The sequence below is a fragment of the Bos grunniens genome, chromosome 17 (assembly GCF_055505025.1).
Source record: "Bos grunniens cultivar Pamir isolate PY7600 chromosome 17, Bosgru_T2T1.0, whole genome shotgun sequence".
NCBI lineage: Eukaryota > Metazoa > Chordata > Mammalia > Artiodactyla > Bovidae > Bos > Bos grunniens.
Genome location: NC_141181.1, coordinates 44,950,649 through 44,976,047, shown reverse-complemented (window position 1 = coordinate 44,976,047; position 25,399 = coordinate 44,950,649). Strand labels below are relative to the sequence as shown.

At 47.1% G+C, this 25,399-nt stretch overlaps 1 protein-coding gene across 2 annotated transcripts; it reads right to left on the bottom strand.

Moving 5' to 3' along the window:
- Positions 1 to 1,580: 1,580 nt before the first annotated feature.
- Positions 1,581 to 12,102, bottom strand: LRCOL1 (leucine rich colipase like 1). 2 transcript variants are annotated; one of them, XM_086347133.1, is made up of 7 exons: positions 12,052 to 12,102; positions 11,527 to 11,553; positions 4,231 to 4,334; positions 3,107 to 3,232; positions 2,872 to 2,997; positions 2,681 to 2,803; positions 1,581 to 1,776 (listed from the first exon to the last, which is right to left on the bottom strand). In XM_086347133.1, exons 3-7 carry the CDS (start codon positions 4,324 to 4,326, stop codon positions 1,774 to 1,776), a joined length of 474 nt encoding a protein of 157 aa, XP_086203259.1. In that variant the 5' UTR covers positions 4,327 to 4,334; positions 11,527 to 11,553; positions 12,052 to 12,102; the 3' UTR covers positions 1,581 to 1,773. The 2 variants fall into 2 exon arrangements, with proteins under 2 accessions (XP_086203259.1, XP_086203260.1); XM_086347134.1 differs by lacking the exons at positions 11,527 to 11,553; positions 12,052 to 12,102 and adding an exon at positions 11,612 to 11,926.
- Positions 12,103 to 25,399: the final 13,297 nt, after the last annotated feature.

Sequence of the window (25,399 nt, the reverse complement as noted above, 5' to 3'; positions counted from 1 at the left end):
ACGCGAGGCCCTGGGGCGGATCCTGAGAAATCCCTTCGGCAGGAGACCGGCCCCAGGAGAGCGGAGCGAGGGGGTGGGTGGGGCAGGACCTGGGGACCGTCCACCCACCCCGCTCCCTGGGCAGTGGGGAGGGCCCTGGCCACAGCAAAGCTCTGGCTGGCCTCTACTCCGAGTGTCTCAAGAACATTCTGAGCTAAGGCGAGGGATCCTTCTGGTTTTGTTGTTTTTATTTTTGCCCCCGTGGCTTGTAGGATCTTAGTTCCCCAACCAGGGATTGAACCAGTGTTCCCTGCAGTGAAAGTAAAGTCCTAAGCACTGGCCCACCTGGGAAGCCCCAGCTTTGTTCTTAAAGAATGAACTGCAGTCACTCTGGGATCCACTTCCTGCTCCCTGGGTTGGCCAGGACCAAGAAAACAGATGGTAGCAGGCGTTGTCCAGGGTGTGGACAGTCTGGAGGCCTCGCACAGGCCCTGGGAGTGTGAAAAGGCGCAGGTGTGCTGGAAAGTCATCTGGCAGTTTCCTAAAAGGTGAAACGTGGAGTAATCCTCAGAGCCAGCATGCCGCTCCTGATGCACGCCCAGTGGATTAAAAACCCGTGTCCACAAAGAACATGCATAGGAATGTGCACAGTAGCTTTACTCATAGTTTAACTGGAAACAACCCGAACGTCCACCCACCGATGATGGACAAACAACATGTACAAACTCAAATGGAACAGCAAGGAACAAAGTCCGGCCACAATGCAGATGAGCCTGGAGAGAATCACCCTCAGTGAAGGAAGCCACTGTGGCCACGGATTGGGCGAGTTTGTCTACTCGGAGTGTCCAGAGCAGGCAAATCCGCAGAGACAGAAAGTGGACTAGTAGTGGCCTGGAAAGTGGAGAGCGAGGGGTGGGGCGTGGAGGGGAAGAGGGAGGCGAGAGGAGGGAGCCGGGACGGGGAGGGACGAGGGAGGGGGAGGGAGGGGGAGGGAGGGGTGGGAAGAGGAAAGGGGAGGAGCGAGACAGAAGCTGGGGTGGAGCCTGAAGGCCTCTCTGGCTTCCTACAGACTCGGAGTAGAGAGGGACGTGGGAGGAAGGAGAGGGAGAGGAGGAGAAGGAAAGGAGGGAGAGGGAGGGGAATTTTTTTTAACAGAGCCCCAAAAAGCAGCCTGCTATCTGCAAGATGGGTGAGGGCACAGAGGAAGGCGACCGTAAAATTTCTGGCGCTCTGGAAGCAGAGCAGCCAGTTGTGGTGTTCGCCTCTAGAAGCCACTGGAGGGAACAGTTTCTAGATCAGCCAGGACTTCAGCTCCTGGGGGAAGTGGGGACCCTGGGGACCAAGGGAGCAGGAGGAGGGGCCAGCGGGTGGCCCCTCCCCCCAGGGGTCTTCAGCGGGCTCCAGTGCCTTCACTGCACCATCCACAAGGTCAGGGGAGCCTTCCAACCTTTTATTTGTGATGACAAGTCACAGTCATGTGCCTGCAGGGGAGGGGCACGTCTACACCTGCCCTTTCCTCTGGGGAGACTTGGTCTCTGGTTGAGGGGGCTCCTCAAGACGGCCGAGCTGAGACCTGGGTCTCCACACCCACAGAAACATGCTCACTCAGTCAGGAGGTTTATTCATGCTAAGTCATCACATTGAGGTTCCAGGAGCTGCCCCTGGCTTGCACGGACATGGATGGTCTCGGGAGTTCATGGTTAGACGTGTAATACCTGCAGGTCTTCATGGTCCCATGAACAGACTCAGGGCTCAGGGTGTAGGGTGGTCTCCAGGGCACAGACTGGGCCCACGTCACTAGAAGGCACAGCACAATTAGGAAACACACAGGGAGACACAGCCCACGAGGCAGGAAGGAGTTGGCCTTCAGGGCCAGTTGGATAATGACCAGACACCCTCCTCGGCACCGACAGTCTGCACCTCTGGGGGAAGCCACCGACGGTGTTGCCTGGTTCACTTGGATACCCTGGGGACACCCGTGGACTCACTGTTGTGGCACCTGCTGCACCCACTGTTGTTCTGGGTGCTGATGGGCCATGGCCGGCAGGGGAGGATGCTCAGAAAGGCCTGGTTCTCAACCTCTGGGCTCAGACACACCTTTATAATCAGACAGAAGTCCTGGATCCTGGCATCCGAGCTCAGACACCAGAGCATCCTCTCCAACCTCGTCACCGTGCCCCCATCCCTTTCTGCCCCCAACTGTTCTCCACGGTGTCTTCAGGTTCTGTGTTCTGGGGGCTGACTTCTGCAGGCTGCCTCACTGAACCCTTTCCTTCTGGATTTCCAGTTCAGCCAGTGAAGGTCTCCAGTGGAGGAAACTCCTGAGAGGGGGCCCTCCCCTTCGTCCAGCCTGGGGTCTAGCCCCACAGGAGTTAGGCCCCGGTGCTGCCGGATCTTGTGGGCCCACCACCTACCACCATGCTGGCCCTTCCCCAAGTGCCCACGCTATGCCCTGCTGCCACCCTAGTGGACCTGAGAACCCACTCCCCACAACCTGTGTCCTTTTCTGAGCTCAGCCACGTTCCTGCTGCAGGTGCAGCAACAGGAGGCCAACTTGCAGAGACAACTGGCGGCCTCTCCTGGAGGAGACGGCCACCCACACACGTGGACACACCGCCCTCCAGGTCACTGCCCGCCTGCCTTCAGGCCAGTCGCGGGATTGAGCCCCCCAGGTGGGGCCGGACTGGGTTCCAGGACTCACCCAGGGCAGGCATTGGAGCAGGATGCCGCTCTGGGGGATGCAGCGGTTGGGGCTGAGCTCATTCAGCCGGATGCAGCACTTGCTGCGGCACTCGCTGTGGTAGTCGCAGTAGTCCCAGTTGGGCTGGGGACAGAGGTCGGAGGTCAGAGCTGGCGGGCGCCTCCCTCCAGCCCCGTGGCCCCTGGCCTCACCTTGCGCCAGGGCAAGCACTGCAGGAAGACGGTCTTGGCTTTGCAGTACGTCTGCACGCTGTGGTTGTTGATGACACAGCACTTGCTCTGGCACTCCAAGTGGTCCTTGCAGATGTACCCATTTGGCTGCAGGAGAAGGAGAGCGGTCCTTTCTGCCAGGCCCCCGGCCCTCCTTTCAGGGGCTGCCTCCCTGGCCCCTTGCCCTCCACCTCTCACCCGCCCGGGCAGGACACACCTTCTTCCAGGACAGGCACTGCTGGAATACGGTCTGGGCGGTGCAGAACTTCTGAGGGTTCAGGCTGTTGGTGACACAGCAGTCACTCTGGCATTCATTGTGCGTCTCACAGGGCTCTCCGATGCGCTGCAAAGTTGGGGTTCCTTTACGTGTGCCCCCACAGATCCAGCGTCCCTGCAAGGCTGTTGTCCAGCCCGGCAAATTAGCTTGCCTGCCCAACACTGTTCCCGAAGGCTAAGGGAGCCAGGCCCAGAGGACAAAGGATGCTGGTGAGCAGAAGAAGCTCACCTGGCCCATTCCATGTGCTCTAACAGTTTATAGGTGAGATGTCACGGTTCAGAGAGGGTAAGCAACTTGCCCAGGGTCACACAGCCAACTAGGAGTTGGAGCTGAAGCCCAGGCCTGCCACCTGCCCACCTCCTGTGAGGAGGTGCCCTCGACTTGGTTCTCAACATCTCAAAACTCCTTTACAAACGCAAAATTACTGGAGGCTGCAAAGAGTCGTCGTTGCGGGTTTACTATTGGCTGTGAGTAACTTTACCTCTTCTTGGCTGAGATAAAAGCTGTCGTCTGGGTTCAGGAACTGGAGGCCAGAAGCCGAGCGGGTGAGCGGGGGACAGAGGAGGGAGGTGCATCTGGAAAGCACCGGCCACACAGCGCGGTGCCCTCCCTCCTGCATCCTGCACAGTGGGCACCTTGGACCAGGCAGGACGTGGGGATCAGGGTGGTGACACACGGCCCCCAGGACCGACAGACTGCGTTGTCTTTGCTGTCACTCCATGACGCACAGGAGCTGGTCACATCACCCCACCAGACCACCCACTGCCCCGCCTCCTCCCATACTGCCTCTTCTGCACACACTCCCCAATCCTGTGTGGGGTCCCTGGACTTGGGACTTGGCACTGGGGATCTGGGGGTCCACCAAGAGCCAGTCATCCTGGGGATCTGAGAGTCTTAGGAAGCAGATGCATTCATGAAGTGGGGGTCCAGTTCAAAGTGGGGGTGGGGCAGGAGAAAAAGCACAGAGCACATGGCAGGAAAGGGGGCTAGGAGCCCAGGTGCCCTGGGGTGGGTCTGGCGAGAGTTAGCCCTGGGCCCTACAGAGACAGGGACGTGACGCTTACCTTATGGGACAGCTGCTGGTACTTCTTTATTGTCAGCACCAGGGCCACGGGTAGCAAGCAGAGCAGTAGCAGCAGCAGACGCCCAGCGCTGGCCATCGCTCGGCCTGTTGGCACCAGAGGGCATGGATGCCTGCGCACGAGGCTCCTCCTCCCCTCCCTCCTGCCTTCCTAATCCTTCTCCATCAACATGGATTTTCAAAAATGAATAGACAGGTTCTCTGGCTGTCCAGTGGTTAAGAATCCACCTTGCAATGCAGGGGGTGTGGGTTTAATCCCTGGCCAGGGAATTACGATCCCACACGTGTGTGCTGTGTGCTCAGTCACTTCAGTCGCGTCTGACTCTTTGCGACCCTGTGGACTGCAGCCCACCAGGCTCCTCTGTCCATGGGATTCTCCAGGCAAGAACACTGGAGTGGGTTGCCATGCCCTCCTCCAGGGGATCTTCCCAACTCAGGGATCAAACCCATGTCTCCTGCATTGGCAGGCAGGCTCTTTACCACTGAGAAGCCAAGATCCCACAGGCAGTGGAGCAAATAAGCTCACAAGCTCTGGAGTCCACAAGACACAAAGAAAAAAGATTCCACGTGCCACAGTGAGAACTGATGCAGCCAAATATATAAATAAACAGGAGTAGGGGCAAAATGGCATGATGTTAAGAAAAATAATGTGATTTTCTTAGAGGGGCTTTGTTTACAAAATTGTGTAGGATGTGCAGAGAATTCCCGTCCTTGCCTCCCCAACCCACCTCCGCCTCCATTGTTAATCTTAGTTGGGTGCATTTGCTGGGACCCATCAGCTGACACCGACACATTATTGTAAACTGAAGCCCACTGTGTCATGAGGGTTCAGTCTTGGTGCTGTACCTGCTACAGGTTTGGACAAATGTATGATGTACCTGTGATTAAGGGTCATACAGGGTCATCTCACTGCCTGGAAAACCCTCTGTGCTCTGCCTGTTCACTCCCCACCCCTGGCACAGCCCACCCCATCCCTTACTGTCCCCATGGCTGTGCCTTTTCTAGAGCATCCCGGGGTTGAACCGTGCACTGTGCGGCCTTTCAGATGACTTTTCCCCTTCCTAATACACACCCGAGGGCCCTCCGTGTCTCTTTAGGGCTTGTAGCAAATTTCTCTTTATTACTGATGGAAAATAGATTTTCAACAGCACTTTTCTCTGGAGAACGATCAAGCCCTTTTTTGCTTCAGAGGAGAAGGTCTCTGAGGTTAATGTGTGCCCGGGGGGCCTACCCTCTGCAGCCTGCTTCCTCCTGCGCCTCCGAGTCCCTCTGCAGAGGCCCTCTGGACCCCCAGCCTGAGCTGCTCCGACCCACTGGGGCTATGTGGTTGGTTCCCTGGCTGTTCATAGAGCTGGCAATTTGGTTTCCAATTTATTCCTAATTGTTTTTTTCAATGGAGATGATATTCAAACAGCATAAAATTAACCATTCGGAAGTGGACAATTCAGTGGCATTTCATGCATTTTTAATGTTGTGTAACCACCACCTCCAACTAGAACAGGAGTCCTCAATCCCTGGGGCTGTTAGGAACCAGGCTGCACAGCAGGAGGAGACTGGCGACTGAGCAGAGAAGCTTCATCTGTATCTATAGCCGCTCCCCATTGCTCACATGCTCACATTACCGTAGCCTGAGCTCTGTCTCCTGTCAACTCAGTGGCGGGATTGGATTCACATAGGAGCGCAAACCCTACTGTGAACTGCGCACGCGGGGATCTAGGTTGCGTGCTCCTTATGAGAAATCATCCTGAAACCATCCCCACCCCACAGCCCTGGAAAACTTGTCTTCCATGAAACTGGTCTCTGGTGCCAAAAAGGTTGGGAACCACTGATCTAGAATATTCTGTTATCCACCACAGCCGGGGCCCATCAGCAGAGCCACTTGCACAGAGCCCTGCAGGGAGCGGAAGTGATCCGAACACCGTCCTTCCGAGTTCTGCCGAGCACAGTGTAGAAGTCCAGAAACTCTGGGAAGGTCGGGGTGAGCGGGGTGGGGTTCCCCAGGCTACCGAGTCCCCTGCCCCCCTCCCTCCCTCCATCCCATGTTCCAGAATCTCTCCTGGCTTGTCTTGCAGCCCCACCTTGTCACTGGCCCCTGTGGTCTCCAGCTCAGGACCCTGTGATGTGACAGGAACAGTGTCCTCAGGGACCACAGGCCCCCCACCTCAGACTCTCCCAGGTCACTCTATTTGTTGTGGGGCCATGGGGAGACCACTGGGTCTTTTGAGGGTCTGGTTTCCCTCTCTGTGAAGTGAGGTGTGGGCTCCCTTTCAACTAATGGTTTTCAGATGATTCCGTGAAGTCACGATGTCATCTGCCTTCCAAAGCACAGTGCAAATCTGCTTTCTAAACTCCCTGAAATGTTGAGGTCCCAAGCCCAGGAACACACCCAGCTCTCCAGGTTGAGTCCTCCCCATCCTCAGCCTCCCCCATCTGGCTGCCTTGTCTGGGCCCCATGCTAGGAATTCAGAGCCTTTGGGAGAACAGAGCTGGGGAGGAGCACAGACTGGGGAGGGGGGGGTGGCGGTGCATGAGAGGGAGTGGTTCCCTCCCACCCAGACAAGCCAACCAGGAAAGTTTTGGGCAGTGGTGTTGGTGGGGAGTGGGACAGCACTGGAGGTGCGGGGGTGGGCGGGCAGGGGTCTGGTTTGTTTCCTGCTCCTCTCACCTCACACAGGAGCACCTGATCCAAATGAGCAAGGCTGGTATTTTCTCCCGAGCCATTACTGTCAGCACAGATTCCTTTGGCCCCATACAAATACTGAGAAATAACCCTGTGCCTCCCGTAAGGACAGAACTGAGCCACACAAAACATCTCAGAAAGGCAAAAGGCTTTTAGCCTCATTTATATGTTTTTGTCAATGGAAATGACAAATCATGGCTTCCCTGGTAGCTCAGTGGTAAAGAATCCGCCTGCCAATGCAGGAGACTCAAATTCGATCCCTGGCCCGGGAAGATCCTACATGCCTCAGACCAACTACTGAGATTACGTACACCACAACTATTGAGCCTACATGCTGCAACTACTGAAGCCCATGGCCTGGAGCCCGTGCTCCACAATAAGAGGAGTCACTTCAGTAAGAAGCCCACACACTTCAACAAAGAGTAGTCCCCACTGCGGCAACTAGAAAGTAGCCCCCTCTCACTGCAACTAGAGAAAAGGCGGCACAGTAACAAAGATCCAGCCCAGCCAAAAAGAAATAAATAAAAATTATATAAAAAACAAGTCACAGGATACGTCACTGCTCTGAGTTTTGGTTTTCGGTAATTTTAGATTTAAATGTACCGGCAGTAAACCATAGCTCATGAGCCACAAAAAGCATATGCATGTCATTCAGAAGTTTTGCTAATTGCTTCAAAAGAGACACAATAGCATGAACTCAGAGCCCTATTTGGAGCTATTTGTCACTGAAAAGTGATAAAGACGAAGAGAAAAGAGACCAGAGGATGCTGGTCTTAGTGACAACAATACCATTTCTCTTTTAAATTCTGCCTTTAAAAAAGCAAGTCAAGGACTTCCCTAGTGGTCCAGGAGTTAAGAATTCACCTTGCAATATAGGGGATGTGTGTTTGATCCCTGGTTGGGGAACTAAGATCCCACATGCCGAGGGGCAACTAAGCCCATGCCCAGCAACTACTGACCCTGTGCACCACAACTAGAGATTCTGTGCAGCACAACGAAGACCCAACGAATATACGATTTTTTTAAAAAGCACTTAAAAGTCTATGTCAACATGTGACAACAGCATTCTAAACTTTTCCCCTCAAAGGAAAAAAAAAAAACAGCACCTGCAAAGCTGGGACACACCTTTATCACATGAGCATCCTGCATGTTGACAGATGCCCAGGTGTGTCTGAGAGTTTCCTCCCACCTCACTGCAGCTCTGCAGGTGTGAGCAGGCTGTTCTGGGTTCTGGGGCCTCACTGGGGGCCCCTGAACCTCCCAGTCTTCCCACCCAGACTCCTGACCCTCTACTCCAAAGTGGCCCTTGGGAAAAAGACAAGTGTTTCCATGGTGGAACCCGAGACACAGTTCCTAGTCCTGGGAGACTGAACTTACAGACAGACCCACAGCCTAGAGTAGCCAGCCAGGGGAGCCAGTCAAACCTCTCAGTGACCCCAGATGTCCACCCTGGTTTTGCCCCACCTCCAACTCAGGACCAGCCTGAGAAGCCAAATGTGCCCCCTAGCCCACCACATGGGATGTCCGTATCAGTCTGCCAGGCTGCGTAACAAACACCACAGACAAGGATGGTCTTGCATCCTGGAGGCTGGCAGGCCCAAGTCAAGGTGTGGGCAGGGCTGGTTCCCTCTGGGGCCGCTCTCCTTGGCATCTTCTCCCCGTGTCCCCACATGGCCATCACTGTGTGCCTGTGTCCTGATCTCTTATAAGGACACCAGTCCTGTGTGATGAAGGCCCACCCTATAGACCTCATTCTTCCTCAGTCACCTCTTTAAAGGCCCCGTCTCCACAGACAGTCACATCCTGAGGTCCCGGGGTAGGATTTGGGAGGACACAGTTCAGGCCATAACAACACCCCATATCTAGTCAGTTGGCCCATCTTTCCCACTGACATCCTCCCCTTGGGTGCGCTGGAGCCAAGCTTTCCAGCCATCAGTGTCTGCCCACTGCCTGTCTTCGGGCCTGGTGCAGGGATGGACCAGCCCACATGCTGGGAAAGCTCTGGATCAGCTGTCCCTCATCCCCGGCTGCAGCCTCCTCCTCGCAGCTGACCACCACCCTTCTGCCTTCCAGCTGATCTGTGAGGGCCATCGGCAGAAGGGTGCAGGAACTTGGTTTCCTTCACAGCAGGTCAAAGGTCTCGGATGCCACACATCACATGATTTGAGGAAAATGACACCAGTTGAGTCGTATGAACATTTTCCAAGATAAATGGCAGCCCCACAGTCCCTGTTTGAACTTTGTACACTCTGTTCCCACATCATAGCAAACGTGTCAAATACAATCATTATTTCATAACTGAATAAGAGCTAAATTTCGATCACAACTTGAACATTTTAACATTTCAAACCTGCAATGTTCTTTTTTATATTATGAAGATTTTTCTAAACAAATTCTTTTGTTATTATTTTATTGATTTATTTGGCTGCACAATTTCTCAGTTGCTGCATGTGGGATCTGGTTCCCTGATCAAGGATCGAACCCAGACCCCCAGCATTGGGAGCAAGGAGCCTTAGCCACTGGAACACCTGGGAAGTTCCAAAGTAGAACTGGACATGGAACAACAGACTGGTTCCTAATCGGGAAAGGAGTACTTCAAGGCTGTATATTGTCCCCTGCTTATTTAACGTATATGCAGAAATGCTGGGCTGGATTAAGCACAAGCTAGAATCAAGATTGCCAGGAGAAATATCAATAACCTCACATATGCAGATGACACCTTCCTATGGTAGAAAGCGAAGAAGAACTAAAGAGCCTCTTGATGAAAGTGAGAGGAGAGTGAAAAAGTTGACTTAAAACTCAGCATTCAGAAAACTAAGATCATGGCATCTGGTTCCATCATTTCATGGCAAATAGATGGCGAAACAATGGAAACAGTGACAGACTTTATTTTGGGGGGCTCCAAAATCACTGCAGATGGTGACTGCAGCCATGAAATTAAAATACGCTTACTCTTTGGAAGACAAGTTATGACCAACCTAGACAGCATATTAAAAAGCAGCAACATTATTTTGCCAACAAAGGTCCATCTAGTCAAAGCTATGGTTTTTCCAGTAGTCATGTATGGATGTGAGAGTTGGACTATAAAGAAAGCTGAGGGCAGAAGAATTGATGCTTTTGAACTGTGGTGTTGGAGGAGACTCTTGGGAATCTCTTTGACTGCAAGGAGATCCAACCAGTCAATCCTAAAGGAAATCAGTCCTGAATATTCATACTTTGGCCACCTGATGCGAAGAACTAACTCATTGGAAAAGACCCTGATGCTGGGAAAGATTGAAGGCGGGGGGAGAAGGGGACGACAGAGGATGAGATGGTTGGATGGCATCACCGACTCAATGGACATGAGTTTGAGTAAGCTCCAGGAGTTGGTGATGGACAGGGAGGCCTGGCGTGCTTCAGTCCATGGGGTCGCAAAGAGTTGGACATGACTGAGCAACTGAACTGGACTGAAACATCCTTTATGTACTGCTTGGCATGGCATGTGGGATCTTAGTTCCCCAACCAGGGATCAAACCCATGCCCCCTACATTGAAAGGCAAGGTCCTAACCACTGGACCACGGGGGAAAACCAACAGTGTTCTTTTTGTATTTTAAACCAGGGGGAAATTTTTTTTCTCATATTGTTTCTTAGGCCCTTGAAAAGTGCGCAGGCCCAGTTTATAAAATTGGGTACGTTGTGCCTTGTCAAACAGCCCCCACAACACGGAAGCACTGGATCCTCCCCCTCCGGGGCTCAAGAAAGCCCAGTTCATGGAAGGTCACAATCTACCTGTGCTCGTAGCCCATCACTCACAACGACCAAGAGCAGGGAGCTGCCCAAGGGCCCATCAGTGGATGACAGACAAAGAAAATGAGGCCCGTCCACATAATAGAATATTACTCTCCTTAAAAAGGACGGAGACTCAGATGCCGGCTACAACACAGAAAAACCTGGAGGACATCATACTCAGTGAAATAAGACAGACACCAAGCGACAAATTCTGTATGATCCACTTTCATGGGACAGTGTTTCTCTTTGGGAAGATGAAAGAGTCCTGGAGAGAGATGAGGGGAAGGTTGCACAACAATGAAAATGCTCTTAATGGCTCTAAACTGTGCACCTAAAAATTGTTAAGATGGTAAATTCTATATTGTACGTATTTTACCAGGATTAAACTCAGGGTCCTGGAGGCATAGTTATCTCATATTTGCTGCCTCTAGTTATTTTCAAATATTCTTCTATGCACAGAATCTCTCTTCTTGGATATTCGTTTATATGTCTCTCAAATCAGGCATCTTTGCACAGGTTTGCCTTCCAAACACCAATATCAGGTATGATTCCATGATATCTCAATCTGCCCAATAAAAGCCTGATGCCAAACCTTGCCAAAAACCTTACAAATCTGAATAATTTAAATTATATGATCAAACTACAGCTACTGTATTTACAACATAAACCCCTTGTGCTGGAGCCATACCCACCCTGCTTGTTTCAGTCTCTGCACAGGGAGGCGACTTAGCTTCTGGTGCCCATGAGAAAGGTGACCAGAAGGTGCAGCCCAGATGAGGGGTCACGGACAGGTCGCCCGGCACATTTACACATGGAAAAGCAAGACTCACCGGTCACTGTGTGAGATTGGATATTCCCTGCGGAAAAAAATGCCCTCTGGTAGCTGATAACAGCTTAAGTTCACAGCGATCCTACCTTTAAATCTTGGGGCCCACTTGCTTCTTTGTGTGGAAGTGACACTGACCAGGCTGTGGCCACAGAAAAGACTCCCAGCCCAGAAGCAGAGACTCGCCCAAGAGGGCTGCCCAGAATCACTGGAACGGCCCCCAGCCCCTCCTCTGCTCCCACCGTGTCCCCGTCTCTGCCCTCCAGAAGTCACTTCCTTGTTCAGGAGAGACCAGATGCACAGTGACCCGTGGCCAGGGCACCCAGGACAGCAGGACGCTGGCCCACACAAGAATGCCAGAAACCAGCCGCAGCCTCTGCAACTACGGCTGCCGGCCAGTGACCGCAGCCTCCCAGGGTCTGCTCGCCTCCACTGAGGACCAGCCCCTAGCCCCTCACCTGGGACACCCTGCTTCAGGTCAGCCGCCCCGCCCTCCCCACCAGCACCCCTCAGGGCCCCTGGAGCCCACCTCTTTCACTCTCAGGGTCCCCAACTGCCTGCCTGGGGGCTGCCGATTCCCGGCCATGTTTGTTCTCATGTGGGTGGTGTGAACACAGTGTTCATTCAATTAACATTGACTGACATTTACCTCTGGCTCCATGCCCAGCTCTGGGAAGAAGACGGTGCGTCAGCATCTGCCTTGTCACCCGGAAAGGAGTTCTGGGCTTACTGCGGGGGAGAGCGTGCACAGACTACGGAGAGCCTTTAGGGGAACGGTAGGGAAGCCGGGAGGAGTACCGGGGTTCTCCAGGTGGGGTTCCCTAGGTTGGGGGAGGCAGGACAGAGGTCCCGGCAGAGCAGGGGGATGGGTTGTGAAGAGGCTCCAACTGGGTTTGGGGGATGGGTGAGAGGGTGGGGCCTGGAGAGCTGGCGCGAGAACCTTCACAGGGCAGAGGGTCTCAGAAAGCTCGGGCACCACGCGGTCCAGACGAAATGGCACTGCCGAACCTCGGGGTCAGTGGGCTCTGTGGAGCAGGCACCTGTAAGAACCAGACTGGAGGACTTCTCTGGCGGTCCAGTGGTTAACAACCAGCCTTCCAATGCAGGGGATGTGGGTTCGATCCCTGGTGGAGGAAATAAGATCCCACATGCTGCGGGGCGACTACTGAGCACGTGCTCCACAGCAAGAGAAGCCTGTGCTACAGCAGAGACCCGGCACAGCCAAAAAAGAACTGGGGCTGGGTGCTGATGGTGTGTGGGAGGTGAGGGCGTCAGGGACCCAGGACAACTCCAGGTTCTAGGGAGGGTCTGTGAGGGACTCTGTTCTGCACAGCATTTCAAGGGCCCACCACTGCCAGCAAGCCCCTCAAAGCTCAGTAGCCCAAAGGGCAATCTGTGACTGCCTCTCTGGTGCTGTGGATTGATGGGGCTTGACAGGGAGGTTCTCAGTGGGACTCACACAGCAAAGGGCAGTCAGATTGTGCCAGGCTGGTGAAGTGATCTGAAATGAAGCCTCTTCCACCAAGGTAGCTGGAACTGGACCGGCTGGGGCACCTCCCCCATATGGCTTCCTCGAAACACTGAGTCCCAGGAGGACCCAGGCCAGGAGCCAGCACCACCCCCGGAGATGCCTGGTCAGCACAGGAGATGGAATGATTCTCCCAGGGCTGAAACCCAGGAGTAGCCACTATCCCTCAGGGAGGTCACAGAGGGTGAGGAGTGGCTGCTGGCCATGGAATATGGTTTCTTAAGGGATGAGGAAGACAGTCTAAAACAGATCTCTGTAATATACTAAAAACAATGAATTATATACTCTAAATGGGTGAAATGTATAACCTGTGACTTTTATCTCAATAAAGCTATTTAGGAAAGGAAATTTATTTGAACTTTTACTTATAACTTGATTGTTGTATACATTTAAAAAATTCTATTCTTGCTTTATTTTTATTCTTATCAGAGAGTAGCATTGCCTTTTACCAAAGGTTTTAGAATTCAATTTAATAACTTGATTTTTTTCACTTGTAAAATGACTTTTTAAGTAAAAAAAACAAACAAAGAAACCTTTATGGGACTCAATCCTCCTAAGACTAATTTCTTTAATTTTTTTAACCATTTTAAAAAATTGAAGTATAGTTGATTTGCAATGTTGTGTTAGTTTCTGGTGTACAACAAAGTGATTATATATGGGGATCTCTGGTGGCTCAGCAGTAAAGAATCTGCCTACAGTGCAGGAGACATGGGTTCAATCCCTGGGTTGGGAAGATCCCCTGGAGAAGGAAATGGCAATCCACTCCAATTTCTGGCCTGGAAAATTTCATGGACAGAAGAGCCTAGCAGGCTACAGTCCATGGGATCACAAGAGTCAGACACGATTTAGCGACTAAACCACCCATCACTATATATATATATATATGTGTGTGTGTGTGTGTGTGTGTATGTATATATATATGTGTGTATATATATATCTGATCTGATATAAAAAGAGAGAGACAGAGAGGCTAGAAATCAACTACAAGAAAAAGAAACTAAAAAAAAAAAAACTGCAAAAAAACACAAACATGTGTCCATGCTAAACAATTTGCTACTAAACAACCAGTGCTGAGGGGAGACTTGCATCCGCTGGCCTCAGGCAGGGGTGGGTGTTGGTGTCAGCCACAACTCTTAGGGACCCGTGCTCTTGGCTCTCCCCCTCAACCTGGCCAGCCTACTATTCACTCTTTGTCCACCTCACGCTGTCCGCTTATCTGGAGCCTTCACAACCTATGATCCTCTAGTTAGCTCTGTAGGTGAGTGGGTGAGTGGGTGAGTCTGTACACTTCAGTGGGGAGATAGTAGAAGGTCTCCACTCCAGAAGGAGGACCAAGCGTCATTCTAGAACTTAGCTTTGCCAGAAATAAAATGGATATCTTGCTCACTGTCTCTCACTCCTAGTTCTCAGTCAGGTTGGCCCCTAAATTAAAGGGGTTGTGTGTGGTTATCACAGTGAGCCGACAGATACCGTCTCCAGGGAATCTGTGCTGGGACACATCTGAGCTGGAGGCTCATTTGTCTCTTTTGAGCACCAGGAATTGAAATTTAAATCAAGCCAGATTAGATGATGTCAGTCGGAATGGATTAGCTTTTAAGTTAATAAATGAGCTGGCACAGAACTACAAACACAAACATTTAGGAATTTTGCTACATACATGTATTCAGGAAGATTCACTGTAACAGACAAATCTCAGGAAAAGAGAGGCAGAAAATATCTGTGTCAGTAGGGTCAGAGAAAAGACCAAAGACTGATGCAGAAAATGACCCGAAACACTAACAACCTGTATCTTCAAGACAGCACAGATGCCTCTTACTAACCAGAGGAAGGGTCATATGAAGAGAACAATAAGAAGAAAAACAAAAGTTTTGGATGATATTTCACTATATCTGCCTACTACCCTATGTATGAAAAATAAAAGGTGTCCACACAAAGGTAGGGCTTCCCAGGTGGCTCAGTGGTAAAGAATCTGCCTGCCAATGCAGGAGCTGCAGGAGACGCAGTTTCGATAAGCTGAGCCAGGAAGACTCCTGGAGAAGGAAATGGCAGCCTTCTAGTATTCTTGCCTGGAGAATCCCATGGACAGGAGAAGCCTGGAGGGCTTCAGTCCATGAGGACACAAAGAGTTGGACACGACCGAGTGACTGAGCATGCACACACACAAAGGTAATCTCCAAATACAGCTTTTTACTCAGGAAGAATAGGATGAAGCTCATTAGAAGGGTCCCAGTGTGTGGAATAACCACTATCCCTTCTTTTATTTAGGGGCCAACCTAACTGAGAAGTAGGAGTAAGAGTCAGAGAGTGAGCAAGATACCATTTTATTTCTGGCAAAGCTACTTCTAGAATGCCGCTTGGTCCTCCTTCTGGAGTGGGGACCTTCTGCTTAATTGCAAATCATGCATTAAGCCAACAATTCTGATAAACATGGTAATTCAAAATGAATAATAAATAAAGCTTGTCCACATTCTGTCAGCTAGGGGGACTTTTGGCTCATGTAATGCTTGCTCAGTTTCTAATGTCCCATGTCCTAAGTGCTATGGGACTGCACACATTCCACCTTCTGTTTTTCTTGGAATTGACTTTGTAAAGGTCATCACTCCAATTGCATTAGTTCCATGTCATAGAAAAATACTCTCTACAAACAATGGATCCAGTGTAGCTGGCTGTGACTCAAGAGGACCTATAAGTTGGCATCCATTTAATCGAGGAATTAACAATGGGACTGATCAGTCTTACACATTTAGATGGGGAAGGAAATGGCAACGCACTCTAGTATTACTGCCTGGAGAATCCCATGGACAGAGGAGCCTGGTGGGCTACTGTTCTTGGGGTCACAAAGAGTCGGACACGACTGAGTGACTAAGCATAAGCACACACTTAGAACAACCTCATTTGACAGTACACAAAAAATGAATCTGCCTACTGGTAGAAGGCTGATACTACACTAAACCCGTACAAAGGACATGAAACCAGTCACAAAGGGAGACTAGATCTTGCCAGAACAGATGGAATTCACGTGTAGGATAACAAGTGTCAAAGAGAATCAAGTAACAATCAAGCTAAAGAGAAAGAAAAGAGAATTTTATTCAGGCCAAACCAGAGATCATAACCTAGGAAACATTATCAGAAGCTCTAAGAATTGTTCCATTGATCAAGAGTTATAGATATATTTTGAGACAAGGAACTGTGCACAGTTCATCAAAAGTTTTGCTTTAGTCATATATGCATGTACAGAAAAAGCTTTTGGTCAATGTGACCCCTTGAAAAAGATGAAAGATCCATTTACAAGATGAAGAAGGAGTATTATTAATCTTAGAATCACAATACTATCATCTGAAGAAGGAGACCAACTTTTCTCAAAGGTTGATTTCCTCCTCCTGCTTTGAAGAGGTCTGGTTAATATATAACCTGGATGTACACTGCCCATTGAGAACGGTCTACCACAAAGTGGGAATGTCATTTATTTTTTTTTCTTTCTGTCTTGGTTAGATTATCCTGCTGTAGAAAACTTATGAGTTTTCATCATCACAAGTATTTCTTTCTATTTTCTAAAAGACCAGCCTCCAATTGTGCCCCTTGTAGTAGAAAGAGCCCTAAAAGCACATCACCATAGCGATAGACATGTGAATTATGACATGTAGGCGTCCCTGGTAATTCAGTGGTTAAGAATCCGCCTGCCAATGCAGGGGACGTGGGTTCAATCCCTGCTCCGAGAAGATCCCACATGCCATGGAGCAACTAAGCCTGAAAGCTGCAACCACTGAGCCTAGAGCCCACGTTCTGCAAGAGAAGCCACTGCAATGAAAAGCCCACACACTAGAGAAGAGCCCTCAGTCTCAGCAACTAGAAAAAGCCCACACAGAGCAATAAAGACCTACCGTAACCAAAATATAAAGTAAATAAATAAATCTTAAAAAATTATGGCTTGTGCTGAAAAGGAAGCTTTCATCACATTATGTGTTAAATTTATAAAAATAAACAGGACAGTGAGGAATATTTTAATGCCAGAGAAATATTTTAATATTTATTTAACTTTTTATTTGCCTCCAATCTTAGTTGTATCATATAGATCTTTCCATCTGGCGTGGAGACTCTCTAGTTGTGGCTTAATACCTCACTAGCTGTGGCACACGGGCTTCATTGCCTTGCAGAATGTAGGATCTTAGTTTGCCGAACGGGGGTCAAACCTGTGTCCCCTGTGTTGCAAGGCAGATTCTTAACCACTGGACCATGAGGGAAATCCAGGAATGTTTTATTTTTTTAATTTTGTTTTGTTTTAGTTATGTTACTAAAATTTAATAAGAAAACTTTGAACAGCTTTCATCTTTAATATATTTGCTTACTTTATCTTGTTCTTAATCATTATGACAAGACTAAAGCAGAAATCCTGTATGCTATGGGATACACCTGATGGGACAATTAAGGGTCACTTCAGCACAGAAGAAAACACTTTGAACCAGCAAAACCTGATGTTCAAGATCAAAAACAGTCAGAAGCTATGACCAAGAGTTACTTAGTTTGAGACTCTCAGGGGTTTGTCAATTATAAGAGGATGAGCTTTTTACTCTGGTCTCAGTAATGAGATATGGTATTTTATGCCAAGTGGGCTGTTGTGCCAGGTGTGGGGTTAGTCTAAGCATGTTACTCACTCTGTTAAATGGACTGTAGGCCACAGATCTCTGAGAGTGTATGCACTGGAGCAAGGGCTGCTGGGCTGTGGTGCGAGACAGAGATGACATCAGTGTCATAGCTTACAGGTCAACCAAAAACGTTTTGAGATCTTTCAGAAGAAAACTGAGAAATAAGAAGTTTGATTTAATATTTGCTGTCAATGATCCACCAATTTTAAAAGCCTACAATCTGAAGGATAATTTCTTTCATTTTAGTAACTGGATCTCCTGATTAGTTACCTCCGATGAAATTCCAATGCTATGCCAAGGTATGGTACATCAGTTTACATTAGTCCATATGAGAAAAGATCTGTAAAATAGCCACATGTTAAATCTTTCAGTAGGGTTGAAGGACATTCAGACTTTACACGAATAAGGGATTAGCAAAGTCTGCGGGTAGAAAGGGATTGTGATCACTGATCTCTTGGGGAAGGATGAGAAAGCTACAGCCAGCAGATAGAAAGTAGCACTGAAATGAGCTCTGAATCTCCCCTTTTTCTGAGGCAGCTAGTCAGCTTTCTTAGTGAATCTTGGTCAGGCGTTCCCACTAGTAGACGACTGACATTTCACAGTGGCCACAACAGGGGACAAAACTCAACACTGGAGAGAGACCAACGCTGGCAACATCAGAGGCAGGAAATAGGGAGGAGAGGGGGAACTAGACAGGCCAAGAACGCAAGCCAAAGTGAAGAATAAAGATTGATTAGGCTGCTGGTTGTAAAGAAAATCCAATTTTGTGCCCAGTGAAGTTCCCACAATGCCTTTTGTGAAGAGGCATCTCTGAATTCAGGCTGAAAATGCAAAATAATATTAAGTATGAAAACACTGCAAGCCTATCATGCCCTAGCACTGTATAATTTCATAAGCAATTTTTTAAATGCCTCATTTAAAAAAAAAAAAGGAAATTGAGGCTTAGGTGGAGTAAGGGACATGCCATAAATCATATCAACCATGAGGTAGAACTGAGATTCAAAACTATCTGTCCTTTTTTTTTTTTAATTATTTTTTCTCATGTTGGGTCTTCTTTGCTGCATGGGGTTTTCTCTAGTTGCGGCAAATGGGGGCTACTATCTAGTCGTGGTGCTAGGGCTTCTCATCACAGTGGCTTCTCTTGTCACCGAGCATGGGCTCAGTAGCTGTGGCTCCAGGGCTCCAGTGCACAAGCTCTGTGGTGTGTTGGCTTAGTTGCTCCACAGCGTGTGGAGTCTTCTCGGACCAGGGATCAAACCCGTGTCTCCTGCACTGGCAAGTGGATTCTTCACCACTGAGCCATCAGCGAAGCCTGGTCTATCTTTAGTTCTACACTGCATTACCAGGTGGAACACAAGGTCAATTAATGATCAGGTCTTTGTACAAAAAAGAAACATCTGACTGTAAGTGCTGTATGGAGTTTTAAGGCAATGGACTTGTTTGATCATTTTATTAATCAAGAAGTGTGTGTGTGTGTGTGTGTGTGTGTGTGTGTGTTAGTCCCTCAGTCATATCTGACTCTATGCAACCCCATGGCTATAGCCCCCGGGGCTCCTCTGTCCATGGAATTCTCTAGGCAAGAACACTGGAGTGAGTTGCCATTCCCTTCTCCAGGGGATCTTTGTGACCCAGGGATTGAACCCAGGTCTTCTGCATTGCAGGTGGGTCCTTTACCATTTGAGCCACCAGGGAAGCCCCAATCAAGGATGAAGTATTATTAAGTTATATAGTGCCTTGGTGGGCTTCCCAGGTCATGCTAGTGGTAAAGAACCCACCTGCCAATGCAGGAGATGTAATAGACGTGGGTTTGATCCCTGGCTTGGAAAGATCCTCTGGAGGAGGGTGCGGCAACCCACTCTAGTCTTCTTACCTTGAGAATCCCCTGGACAGAGGAGCCTGTCAGGCTACAGACACCATAGGGTTGCAAAGAGTGGGACACAACTGATGCAACTTAGTGTGCACATGCAACTACCTTATCCTCACTACTCCCCAGGTGGCAGACTGGATGAAGCTGTGGCTCCCTCAGCTGGAAATCTGGAAAGACCTCTGCTGTCATGGGGTTCCCTCTTTTGTCCTCTTCACCTCTAGCCTCCCTCTGATGTGACCCTTTCCACATGCACCCCGAGCTGTTTTGTTTGTACTCTCCAACTTCTGTGTTGCTCTTCTTTCCTGAACTTGCTTTCCTCTTAGATTGCCTTCACTATACTTGATTCACACTCAGGGCCCACTTTTCACATTTCTCTCCCTCTGCTTCAAAGTCTCTGCCTTCGCCAATGCTACAGTCTTCTCTCAGGATGTTGGACCCCTAGGGAACCTCACTGTCCCCTCATCTTCTGGTTGTACTGTGCACAACTTTCCTGGTCTCAAATATCTTCACCCACTCTGCCCACCCTGAGAACATGGCAGTGCTGGCCAGGTCCTGCTCATTGCTGTGGTGTTAAGGTTGCAGCTGTCCACACAACTCATCCCTCCAGAGATTCTCACTGCCAGGAAGAAGTTGTCCACTTCAGGGTGAGGAACAACAGTGACTGTGACATGTTGGACATCTCAGTGAGGCAAGGGAACATGCAGAGTCAAGGATGAAATGACAGGAAGCTGTCTGTGAGGGTAAGCTGACCAGGGCAGCACGGGCAGCCCCTCTGTCAAGGGACAAATTGACACTATTGTTGACTGAAGCAAACACATATCAACCAGAGTCCCAGAAGAGATCCGTTTGGACTGCTTTAGACCAGTCTGAACTGACTTATACCACTCTGGTCTAGTTTAGACTGGTTTGATCTGGATTAGGCTGGTCTGATTTGGTTTAGGTTGGTTTGATCTGATTTAGACCAATTTTGATTTTAGGCTGGTTTGAACTGGCTTAGATCGGTTTAGTTCAGTTTAGACTAGCTTATATCAGCTGCAACTACTTTAAATGTATAGACTGCAGCTAACCTATGGGATGCAGCAAAACATTTCTAAGTAAAAAGTTTATAGCAATACATTCCTGCTTCAAGGAAAAAGAAAAATGTCAAACAAACTACCCCTACACCTAAAGCAACAAGACAAAGAAGAACAAACAAAACCCAAAGCTAATAGAAGGAAATAAATCATAAAGATCAGAGCAAAAATAAATGAAATAGAAATAAAGTGATAGCAAAAATCAAATTAAAGATTGTTTATTGAGAAGATAAACAAAATTGATAAACTTTTAGTTAGACTCATCAAGAAAAAAGAGAGAGGACTCAAATCAATAAAATTAGAAATGAAAAAGAAGTTAAACTGACACTGAAGAAATACAATGGATCATAAAAGAATACTACAAGCAGTTACACACCAATAAAATGGACAACGTGGAAGCAATGGACAAATTCTTAGCCAAGTACAACCTTCCAAAGCTGAATCAGGAAGAAATAGAAAACAGACAGATCACAAGGAACAAAATTAAAACTTGTGAATTATTTAATCACAACTAGTGATTAAAATCTTCCAGGGCTTGATAGCTCATCACAGAGATGAGCTAACATCTATTTTTCTCAAACTCAAAAAATGCAGAGGGAGGAACACTCTTAAGTTCATTCTATGAGGCTACCATCACCCTGAAATCAAAATCAGACAAAAGATATCACCAAAAAACAACAACAAAAAATATAGGCCAATATCTCTGATTAACATATATGCAAAAGTCCTCAGCAAAATACTAGCAAACGGAATCCAACAACACATTAAAAGGATTTCACACCACCATCAAATGGGATTTACCCAAGGGATGCAAAGATTTTTCAATATACACAAATCAATCAATGTGATCCACCACATCAATAAATTGAAGAATAAAAATCATATGATCATTTCAGTAGCTGCAGAAAAAGCTTTTGATAAAATTCAACATCCATTTATGATTTTAAAAAAACCTCCAGAAAATGGGCATAGAGGGAATCTACCTTTACATAATAAAGACATTATTAAATTTTAGATATTAAATTAACTATTGGTTTACTAGTTTTTGAGAATTTTTGCATCTATATTTTAAGGAATTAGTCTGTTCTTGTCATGTCTTCCTTTTTTTCCCACAGAATAATACTAGCTTTGTAGGATGAGTTGGGATCTGTTCCTTTCTTTTTTAACTTTTAAAAGTTAACATTTAAAGAAGAACTAACATCAATCCTTCTCAACCTTTTCTAAAGAAATTGAGGGGTAAGGAACACATTCTAATTCAATCTATGAGGCCAGTATTACACTGATACCAAAGACAATACAAGAAAAGAAAACTACAGACCAATATTCCTCATGGATATAGATGCAAAAATCATCAATAAAATACCAGAAAACTAAATCCAACAGCATATTATAAGGATCACACACCATGACCAAGTGGGAATTATTCTAAAAATGCAAGAGTAATTCGACAATGAAAATTAGTCAGTACAATGTACCACATTAATAGCATCCAGGGTAAAAAGTGCATGGTTATCTCAATTGATGCAGAAAAAATTTTTCTTACAAAATCCAACATTCTTTCATGATAACAATCAGAGAAGTAGTAAAAGGCAGGAACTTTCCCGACGTGCTAAAAGGCATTTATGAAGAAGCCACACCTAACATCACGCTCAATGGTGAAAGAGTGAAAGTTTTTCCCCTTGCATCAGGAAGAAGACAGGATGCCTGCTATCGCCACTGCCATCCACACTGTGCTGGAAGTTCTAGCCTGAAAGATCAGACAATAAAAATTAAAGGCCTCCAAGTCAGAAAAGAAGTCTGTTTGTAGATGATAGGGTCTTTTTTAAAACTTTTTATTGTGTATTGGGGGTATAGCCAGTTACCAATGTTGTGATAGTCTCAGGTGAACAGCAAAGGGACTCAGGATCCATTCTCCCCTAAACTCCCCTCCCATCCAGGCTGCCACGTAACATTGAGCAGAGTTCCCTGTGCTATACAGTTGGTCCTTGTTGGTTATCCATTTTAAAATAGGATCTTATATACAGAAAGTCCCAAAGAATCCACAAGAAAACTACTAGAACTAATAAATGAGTTCAGCAAATTTTCAGGATAGAAGAACAACCCATAAAAATCAGTTGTGGTTCTACACACCATCAAGGAACAATTAAGAAATTGAGAAAATCATTCTCTTAAAGTAGCATCCAAAAAAATTACACAGAAATAGATTTAACCAAGGAAGTGAAAGAGTTGTATAATAAAAATGACAAAATATTGCTTAAAGGAATGAAAGAAGATGTAGATAAGTGGGATGACATCCTATGTTCATGTATTGGAAAACAATATTGCTAAGATACTACTACTCAGAGCAAACAAGATTCAATGCAATCGCTATCAAGATTACAATGGTCTTTCCTGCAGAAATGGTACTACTGATCCTTAAATCCATATGGGATTGCAAGGGGCACTGAATAACCAAAACAATATTGAGAAAGAAGAACAAAGTTGGAGGATTCACATTTTCCAATTTTCCCATAAAGCTATAGTTATCAAAACAATGTGGTGCTGGCATAAGGACATACAGATAGAACAATGGAATAGAATAGACAGAAAGACCAGAAATAAACTCTATGCCTATCAGTTCAGTTCAGTTGCTCAGTCATGTCCGACTCTCTGTAATCCCATGGACTGCAGCATGCCAGTATTCCCTGTCCATCACCAACTCCCCGAGCTTGCTCAAACTCATGTCCATTGAGTCAGTGATGCCATCCAAGCATCTCATTCTCTGTCATCCCCTTCTCTTCCTGCCTTCAACTGTTGTCTTCAGTCCTCCTGTCTTCAATCAGTTGTCTATGACAGAGACAATTGATTTTCCACACAGGTGCTAGACTCTCAGTAGGTAAAGAATAGTTTCTTTAACAATTGGTGCAGGAACAACCGGATATTCACATGCAGAAGAATGAAGTTGGAGCCCCTACCTCACATCGTATGCAAAAGTTAACTCAAAATGGATCAGTAACCTAAATATAATGTCTAAAATCACAAAACTCTTAGAAGAAAAGAGGGGCAAAATTTCACGACCTTGTATTTGGTAATGGATTCTTAGAAATGACTTCAAAAGCAAAAGAAACAAAAAAAAAAAAACAAAAAAGGATAAATTGGGCTTAATCAAAATTAAAGACTTTTGTACATCAAAGGTCATCACCAATAAAGTGAAAAGACAATTAATAATGGGAGAAAATATTTGAAAATCATATATCTGATAGGGGTCTACTATCCAGAATACATAAAGAATTCTTACAACTGAATAATGAAAAGGCAATCCAATTGAAAAATGGGCAAGGGACTTGAACAGACATTAATCCAAATAAATTATATAATTTCACCCAGTAGGATGGCAATTCAAAGTGAGTGGAAAATAACAAGTGTTTACAAGAATGTGCAGAAATTGGAATCCTTGTATATTGCTAACTGGAATGTAAAATGGCCCAGCTGTTTGGGAGACATTTTGGTGGTTCTTTAAAAAAGTTAAATACGGAACAGAATTACCATGAAAAAAGAAATTCCACTCCTAGGTATATATGACAAAGAATTAAATGTAGGTGTTCAAATACTTGTACATAGATGTTCATAGCAGCACTAGTCACACTAGACAAAATATAAAATACAAAAACTCAAACCTCTATTGGGTGAATAGATAAATTGTGGAATACCCATACAATACAATATTATTTTGCAATAAAAGGGAATGGAGTGCTGGCACATGCTACAACCCAGATGGACTTTGAAATCATCATGCTAATGAAAGAAGTCAGACACAAAAAAGGCAAAGATTCTGAGTCCATTACTTGAAATATCCAAAACAAGTAAATCATAGAGAGACAAGGTATATTGGTGGTTGCCAGTATGTGGGAGGATAGGGGAATAGGAAGTTCTTGTTAAGCATGGGTTTTATTTGGTGATGATGAAAATGTTTTAGATGTAGATGATGGTAGTTGCAAACTATTGTGAATGGACTAAATTTCAACAAATTGTTCATTAAAACAGTTAATTGAATGCTGCGTGCATTTCATCTCAAACGTGACATTATTCATTTGTGAAACACTATGATATCTGAGATTTGATCCAAACTAATGAAGTGAGAGTTGCTGCTGCTAAGTCACTTCAGTCGTGTCCGACTCTGTGCGACCCCATAGACGGCAGCCCACCAGGCTTCCCCGTCCCTGGGATTCTCCAGGCAAGAACACTGGAGTGGGTTGCCATATCCTTCTCCAATGCATGAAAGTGAAAAGTGAAAGTGAAGTCGCTCAGTCGTGTCTGATTCTTAGCGACCCCATGGACTGCAGCCTACTAGGCTCCTCCATCCATGGGATTTTCCAGGCAAGAGTACTGGAGTGGGGTGCCATTGCCTTCTCCAATGAAGTGAGGGTAGAGATACAAAAAGTAAAAACAAAAACAAAGCACAACAGAGTCGGAAATGGATAGAAACCTGGAGTGTCAAGTTATTGCCGAAATCCATGTGAGAAACGAGGCTGGGCGCTTGGGTGGAGGAAGAGGCTAGAACCGAACAGCGCTGAGGTGTGTCTGTAGATAAAAGCAAGAAGACTGGGGAAAGAAAGAAATCCACATTTTTATGTGAACCCTGGAGGCAGGGGTGTCTTTGCCGAGCTGCGGAGAACCGCGGGCGCGAATCAAGGGTTGCCCTTGGGAAATCATCTCCTTGTACACCTTAAACTCTACTTCACATGCCAATTGTATCTCAATAACATTGGGGATATACATATATTTAT